The sequence below is a fragment of the Gavialis gangeticus genome, unplaced genomic scaffold, assembly GCF_001723915.1.
Source record: "Gavialis gangeticus isolate Ggan-Ray unplaced genomic scaffold, GavGan_comp1, whole genome shotgun sequence".
NCBI lineage: Eukaryota > Metazoa > Chordata > Crocodylia > Gavialidae > Gavialis > Gavialis gangeticus.
The window spans coordinates 7,205,859-7,214,549 of record NW_017729024.1 but is presented as its reverse complement, the minus strand read 5'-3'; the positions used below and the strand labels follow the sequence as shown (position 1 = coordinate 7,214,549).

The following is an 8,691-nucleotide window of genomic DNA, read 5'->3' as shown; positions in this document are numbered from 1 at the left end:
CTGGAAACTGCTGACCTGGTGTCTAGTGTTAGTGAAGTTTCAGGAGTGCATATGTGAAAAAGCATCCTACATTATTTCACAGACATTACCCGCCCCATCCCCATATGCATATTTAGATATATTTTATATAATCTTATACACATATATGCATGTATACACACACTTCATTTGGTTCTTGTGTTACAGATCACAAGCAATGGTTTCCTGAATGGGTAAAAAAACAAAATAAAAACCAAAAAACTTTAAGTGTACCTGTGCACATTTTCAAGATAGCAGCACTAAGTCAATGCCTCATGGTTCATCTGTTTAAAATGAAAACAAAACAAGAGGAAGAGACATGGCAATGGTTCCACGTTCACTGAATGAAACATCCCTACCACCCCAACAAGCACTGCAAAACCTGTAATAGACATAATGCTGCTGTTAGTTGCAAGTCTGATACTTTTTCTTCCTGGAAAGAAACAGCACTTTATTTATGTAATAAGTTCTAGGAGAATTTATCTTCCCAAGGTCTACCCTGGCATTAAGTTCACTTCATACATGACAACAAAACATGCTGCCCTTCTAAAAATTGAAGCAATTCAATAGATGCAGATCCACACTGGTGGAAACCAGCAGCAAAAAAAAAAAGGAGATCATTTTGCTGTTTACCAGCAGTGTATACTGCACTAAGCAGAATGTATTTTGCTCTCTCCATTTGTAACCATTTGAAACTATCTTGCCACATGACAACTAATAGCTTTGCCATTCAAAAAGGACCTATTACTGAGCATCTACATTTGTTTTTATGGTTAGCAGTAAAATACACCTTTTCCTATGCATCAGTGAAAATCATTGAAACACTACTAAGTTGACCCAGTAATATGCCTAGTATCAATACCAAAGGTTGTGAAATGTTTTTAGGTAATCCTTTCTTGCAAAAGAGACAGGAATTAAAAATACAGTTCACATTATTAACCTCTGCTTCAAGGCATAAGTGAAGTTTCTTGTGTAGGTGTCCATAGTAGACTAAGTTATGAAGTAGTCAAAACACACATGGGAGGAGGGGGACACACATTGGCAGTTTTCTTAAACATGAAAAGTGTGTAAAATACATATTGATTAAATCTAAATTTCTAGATGATCAAACCTGAGTATTTAATAAGACTTAATCTGTTTTCTGACAACTGAATGAATTGACCTAAAAACATCTCCCCTAATAACTAATGGTCCATTTAACCATTTGATGAAAAGTTTGAGAACTTTAGCTTTTACATTTTATCTACTGGATGACCTAGTACAAGTCCACATAGTGTTTACTGTATTCTGTTAGATGGCATCACATAGCTCGTGTTTCTTCCTGAGCCTTATGTTAACCTATTTATTTATTTATTTTAAATAAGTGACACCAAGATCTGAAGGTCAGGAACTAGGACAGGTCCTTCTTTGTTTAAATACAACCCCTCTCCCCCTCCCCCAAACACAAACTAGAATAATCCAAATTTTTGTCAGCAGTCTAGAACAGGAATACAGTTTCATGTCAGAGCTACAGAGTAAAGACTGACACGCTAACCTTCACCAAGGTAGCCAGTTGTACATGTTTCATTAATGGCAAAGAAGTACACAATGTCAAATTTGAGAAAAGGGTCCTCCTCATTTATCTAGTACAATTAATTTATTTTAAGTTGTACAAATTTAGTAGTACAAAGTTTTGGACAACATCATTATGAACTTGTTTTTTATTCCAACTGACCTGCCCCAATCCTCACCTTTGTTTCAAATCTAACAGATATCATAAAAAAACAAACATTCTGAACAATAGAAAACATACAGTACTAAAAACTAACAGCTTGATGGAAGACCGAAAAGCAGCATTCGTTTTTATTGTAAGATGGAAGAGACTAAAAACTAAAGGAAGTCTGACCTAAAGTCTTAGTTGAAGGCAGATTTTGACATTCTATATAAATTTATAAAATAGGGTGTATGGATGAAATTTGGTTAATTTCAGAAGGCACCTCAAGGCTAAAAGGCTTTTATAAATCTATACTCCTTTCATTGATCAAAAATAAAACTTTTATTGCTGCTATTCAAGTAGCAAAGAAAAAGCTTGTTTTCTTGTTCTTCAGTCTAACAAGGAATCCTCCCCCATTAAGCAAGATTAAGTTACAGAAGATTTAGAATGAAACTGAAGATTTCACAACTTTAGAAATACAGTGATGTTCCTTGTGTGCTTTCAAGTCAGTGGAATAGTGAAAGAAGAGTCCTTTTGCCTTTGTGATGTAAATAATCTACAGAACATTTCAGTCACTCTCCTGTAGGCACAAGAGTACCATTTCATCACAGCTGTCTGTTGTGCAGTACATTTAGGAATAGAAAGTAAGAACACTCTGATGATTCCCACGAACAAGGAGGACCGGTGGCAGGTCTTTTGATAGAGCTTCTAACCAAGCCATGTATAGCGCACTAGATACTGCACTTTTTCTTGCAAGTGGCAAACTCCTGGAATTCAAAGAACAAAGTTTAAAAATGACATCAAGCTAGTACTGTATCAGTGAGAAAAATAATTAAATAAAAGATAAAGTAAAGTAAACTTTCAGTAATTTCCAGCCCACACTTTGTCCCCCCCCTTTTCCTTTTCTTACAAGGTTGTATTTAATTAATTGATACTTCTGAGCACACGGAAGTTAAATTATCTTAACTGAAAAATCATTCAAGCAGTGCAGCCTTCTTAATTGCACTAAACTGCACTCTACTTCTGACCTCTGAGTTCACCTACCCACTCTCTCCACTCCTGAAATTGTGGCCTCCACTCCAAGAAACTTCAAGCTAGGGATCACCATTTCACTCAAGTGGATGACTCTCCCCAGTTTACGATTTAAATATTACCTTCGTTTCTGAGTGCAATATCTTGGTATCTCATTATCCTTCTTACTAGACCCCTAGGAAGCATTCTCCAGTTCTCACCCCACTGAAACCACTTAGAATATTACATGTACTGCTCCAATTTAGCTTCCTCTGCTTCAGAAAAAACACAGAAAACTTTTTACATAACTTGTAAAAAGAGGATAGACTGTGCCACAGGAAAAAGTTTCTACACTGAAGGACTTGCAGTACAAAGAAGGTTATCACAGAGATCTGACAAATGCATGGTAACTTTAACTGGAAGAAGCTTCAGGGATCAGGTTGTAAGGAAGAATCTGAAGATGACTGAGAGCAGGTAATGTACAAGGAGCAGAAGGCACGTACAAGTCACGCCAAAGTTGCAGAGCATTATCTGTGCTAAACTGCAAACTGCAGCACAACGCACAGATATCAATGCAAGCTAGCTCATGTATTAGAAGCCATTTAAATGTGGTATTAATGGAGTATGCACAAACTAATTGATTCTGCTTCTCAGCACGGTAAACTACTTTTGGTGCTTAAAACTTGCTTGTTTGAAGCTTGATACCTCCAATACCTATTCTACACCTATTATCCTAAATGTCATTATAGTGCATCTAACTATGGCCATTACTCCAAATGCAAATATATAAAGAATATTTATATTTTTTATTTACACACAGAAAAGTCAACACTACTTACATTACAATTATATTAGCTGTACTTGAATGTTCTTTCAGCAGCTCATTTAGCCTAAGCTGGCGGTGGGTCTGTAATAAAAGTAGAAACCCGCCCCCACAACAAATTCATTAGGAAGAACTCTTTTTTAAAAAACAATCCAAAATGAAGTAGAGATCATTCCATTTAAGAAGCATGCAAGAGGATGCCTAAAATTATAACAACATCTATATTTCCTCTCTTTCAAGTTTTTAACACCGTGCTCAGGTTTGTAATAAAACACGCTGCTTCAGGTCTTACAAATGTTATGCAGCAATATTTTCAAACCAAATCACAAGGCAGCTGATAGCAGGAGCTGTGTTTTTGTGTAGAGACCAGATCTTTCACCACCTCAGCTACTAGAGACCTTCCAAAATTCTGTCCCAAACTCTCCTCAATCAATTTCTAGTTAGCAGCTATTGTAAAGTCCAACCTTCCAGCTCCCCCTGCCAAACTTCTGGCTACTAAGAGAGAAAGATATTTCTGTTTCTCCTGTACAGAGTCCTTCTTATAATAAGGTTCCACCACTCTAGCCTCCTTCAGCTTCCTAGATCCTAACTGGACAGCCTCTACCCTTTTATTCATCCCTCACCCAAAGCAATTTTTGTGGAAGTCTTTTTCCTCCAAGCCCCAGAACCTCTTTCTGTTAATCTGAATTCATGTAGCTAGTCTTGTTAACCTCCCTCTGCTGCTGCCTGCAAACTCCTGAAAGAGTACTGCACTGATTCACATACAGGTTAGCAAAGGGGCTGTTCAGAAACTGGAATTCTCTACAGCAGAGCGCATGTATGCATTTTACTGTACTTGCAAAATGTACTCTGAAAATCAGGTTTTACACCAGTAGCTTCCACCAAAACCATGCACACAGTGAACATCCTGCACTGAAACACTGCTATAACCAATGTTTTTGCATAACCGACTACTGTTCCAATTCCTTAGGTTTCAGCATCCAAATATATCAAAACAAGAATCCAAAGCAGAGGAGGGCAAGTGGTGGAACATGCCCAGGGAAAGACTTCGAAAAACTTCAGTAACTGAACTGTTAAGTAACCTTTCTTCCCTGTGTGAACTCCACTTGCTTGGACATACTTGGACAGTATACTAGTAAGAAGTGTGTACTAATCCTTGTAAGGGGACTGGTTGCAGGACTATTTTACCAAAGGAGGCACTTGATGCACAAGTGCAGACTGCCTTAAGAAGGGGGATAACAATACCATGCTACTAACCTCTCTTTTAGGAGATATTTTAAGAGTATAAAGGTAGCCAGGACCTTAGTTATATGAGGTTTGGTCTTGATTGAGAAGTCAGGTAAGGCAAAAGCAATTTAGTAGATACTAGAGCAACTAAAACAGTCCCCAAAGAGGACAGGATAGGACATTTTTATGGGGTAGAAACAGTTTTGCTTTTGTATAGACCACAATCATTTCACCCATTCTCTAGCGTAGGCTGCTACCCAAGTGTTTTCTGTTTATCCAGAGTCCCATTGTTCAGAACAGATTAATATTCTATTTAGAGAGATTGCTAGACCCATTAGGAGTGAGTGCATTTTACATGGCCAGTTGTCTAGATGCAGGAACACTTGTACACCCTGCTGGCTAACGTTACCTGTGATTGTGGTCTTGTTCTTTGTTAAAAGCATCAAGAACATTTACAGAGGGCAGCACAAGCACTGGTAAGGGCTACTGCCAGTCAGGAATTTAAGAAATTGCAGGAAGTAATGGGGAAGCAGGTGGTTGGAGGTCAAGCAGCTTGCCCCTGCTGCCTGCCTTCCCCGCCTCTTGCTCCCTGCTCCCCCTCCTTGTGCCACCCTATACCACTCCCTGGCTCCCCCCTACTGCAGTCTCCCTCCCTATTTAGCCTCTGCCCCTACTCACCAACTACTACTGGACCAGGCTGCAGTTATGCACCATACCCCAGGCTGGTGTAGGGACAGAGCCTGCCAGGTCCAGAGAAAGGGTAAGCAAAGGGATTGGAGGTGGGAAGATGGGGCAGAGGTTGTGGGTGCAGGGCAAGATGGGAGGAAGTGACAGCTGCTCCAAAGCTACAGGGTGGTGGGGAGGAGGGGGAGCAGCCACCCCACTGCCTTCTATTTTATTTCAAGATGGGGAGCTTTTCACCCTCTGCTCCCCATGCTAAAAGGGGGAGAAAGCCTCATCTTGGAATACGTAAATACAATAAAAGAGGTTTTCTTCTTGAGTAACCTCATGACAGGTGTCCCTGAGAAGTGACAGGGAAAAGGTAATGGAATTTGATCAAGTACTCAGTGAAAAAAAAGCTTCCAGCACCAATTTATCTATTTTCGAAGTATCTCATTTTATAATAGACTCTGGCACTCTTCCTACAAGGTGGGAAAGGTACAAAAAGTATGCATCCACCCCAGAGTCATCAAAAGAAGTGCTAGCCAACAACAGAAGCAGCATGGACAGGTAGAGAATATAAAATCTGGTTCTCTCTCTAGTTTGATATTTGCATAATGATTCATGAATACTGGCAGTAAAATGGTGGGGAGAGCAGACAGCTGTCTAACAAAACCAAAAATCATCAGTTAATTTCTTCTCCATCAGCACCTGGCAATTAAATTCTGAAGTGTAATGATATTGAAGAATAACATTTTCTGCCAAACATGTCCATGCATTTCATCTCTGAGCTGGAGTTAAGTTTGGTAGTTGCTTTCTTTCACCAGCTACCAGGACTAGAGAATCTGATGTGGGGCAAGTATAAACACCCCACTTGGCCACAAGGAATAATAATATTTCTCTTTACAGCCTTAAGTGTTGGTAGAATAGTGTCAGAAGTCTATTATACACCACCTTGGCTGGCTGCAACAGATCCATCTTTTTGAGACAGCTTCATTGGGCATAGAGGTATCCAAGAATATCTGTAAGTATGTGAAAGGGATCTGCAAAATTTCTGCATTTCTCCTCATAAAATTCTGCAGGATTATATTGAACTGAGGGCAAATTTTATGCCACTTTTTAGGCAAAGCTTATGGCATGATAGACAGAGACAGCCTCAGGAAGAGAGGCTTTCTCCTCTGAATGTATTTTTGGAGAGCTGGTCTTCAGACAGTGATGACTTGCATCTCAAGTTTGGGAATGTGGCCACAAGTACTGATGAGTAATAAGGGTCCTGTCCTGTGGGTTCCAACAATGCTAGCAGTCAGTTAAAGAACAATACCTTAGTCTTGTAAAGTTCAAGTTCATTATCTGTTATTCTCCAAGGCTCATCTTCTTTCATTTTATCTGCAACATCTTGTTCTTTATCATCTTCATGAAGCCTGAATGGCTCTATCATTTCTTCAAAAGCCGCAACACTAGAAGGATTATTAACAAAAATCTATTTTTAATTTGGCTGTAAGTGCACGAATATAGAAAGTGATGCAAGATATGATTATTCCAAAAATTAAAAAAAAAACCCCCAAACACTTTGCATGCTTATTATTAACCAGTAGTACTGTCACCTATGATTTTTCATTATTTATACCTAGAAATTCAGATCAATTATTAATTGATGCACATTTGAAAACTACAACCATAGTTAAAACAGTCATGGCAATGTTCTCATCTGTCATATAATTTAATTAATAAAAACAAATTTTTAGCCAGTCAGAGGATTTCAAAAAATATAGAACTGCTACATTATTTTTGCCCAAGAAAATAGTCTACGTGACAAGAGTTAACTTGTGAATAGAGACAGAGATATAACCATAATATTTGATTTGTTTTGCTTTTTTTATTCAAATAGCTGGTGGCAAGCTATCAACTTTCACAGTTAAAAGTCAAAGTTCATAATGGCCCTGTATTCCATGTATTAAAAAGCTACCATGGCTGCCTTAACTATGCCCTTTCTGCAGTTCTCTAGAGCAGGGTTTCCCAACATTCTCCAGCCCAAGGCACACTTACATTAATAAAAATGTTCCACAGCACACGTGTTAAGGCATTCCCCATCCTCATACCTATTGTAGCTCATTGCCATGGCAAAATTCCATGGCACACCTGTTCATTTCTGATGGCACACCTTTGTTAGGAAACCTGGTTAGGAAACACTGCTCTAGAGGCCACAACGACAATTTACACCCAAATCACTTGGATATTAGGCAAGAGACCTAAAGAAAATCTTAAAGTAGATAAAATAGCAGCAAATACATCTCCTATAAGCAAAACACATCCCAATGTCCACCTTGCCAAGAGCAGCAGCAGCAGCATGTTACAATACTGAATGGCAACTAAAACAGTCAATAAAACAAAGCTAGGCCAAGAAAGCGTTATTTTCTCTCTATTTTGACAAGTAGCCTTCATGACTGGCAATGTTAAATCCAAAACACTGTTACTAAATGAAACAAATATGTAATGTTACCAACTGAATTAACCACCTTCTGATGTTATCTACATAGTTTTCATTAGAGAATGAGTTACGTTTAACAGCTATGCATATAGTTAAAGGAAGCTTGTGAAGGAAAATGTAATTAGCACCTATAAAAGGATAGTCAATATTTAGTACAATTTATTAGCCTTCTTCAACTGTTTAATTTCAAGTAACACTTTCCAACCCCAACAATCATGTTCGAGCTTGGAGATTGTTAACAGAGAGGGAAGGAAAAAGAACATTCTTCACTTTCATTAATAGCATAATAAAAAAGGTTTTACCAAAAAAGGAATGACAAGTTTCAAGAATTCAACTAAAACCTTTCTAAAAACTCACTTGTAAGAAAACTTACAAGACTTATAAGAAATGTAAGAAAAACTAAGACAGCCAATTTCACTCCAATCAATCAATGAATCAACTCCAGTTAATCAATTTACCTTCAATTGATGAGAAATCTGAGTCCCTTTAAGTTTTGCTGAAAGATCTGAGATAAATGCATTTTACAGTTTAACTGTGCCACAGATTACAGACAACATGGTTTCTGAATGAAGTAAATCTTGGTGACACACCAAAGCCCTTGGCTTGAATGCACTCTTGAGGTTAGGAGTAGAAGTCAGCTGACTGGGGCTCCCAGCCTTGGGGTGCATGAGAATCAAGAGCTCTAGTGCACCCTCAAGGTGCGGAGTGCTGAACTGCTGACTGGCTTGCTACTTGCTGGTGCAGGGGATCTCCATGATCCTGGGCTCTACT

At 38.6% G+C, this 8,691-nt stretch overlaps 1 protein-coding gene across 1 annotated transcript in view; it reads right to left on the bottom strand.

The window, feature by feature from the left end:
- Nucleotides 1-478: 478 nt before the first annotated feature.
- The window catches only part of SLC12A2 (solute carrier family 12 member 2), a 131,932-nt gene continuing 123,719 nt past the window's right edge, over nucleotides 479-8,691 (bottom strand). Inside the window, exons 26-28 of the mRNA XM_019518176.1 lie at nucleotides 6,754-6,889; nucleotides 3,562-3,629; nucleotides 479-2,478 (exon numbers count right to left, since the gene is read on the bottom strand). Of these exons, the coding sequence (XP_019373721.1) occupies nucleotides 2,343-2,478; nucleotides 3,562-3,629; nucleotides 6,754-6,889 (340 nt within the window). The 3' untranslated portion in view covers nucleotides 479-2,342. The remainder of the gene's footprint in view (nucleotides 2,479-3,561; nucleotides 3,630-6,753; nucleotides 6,890-8,691) is intronic.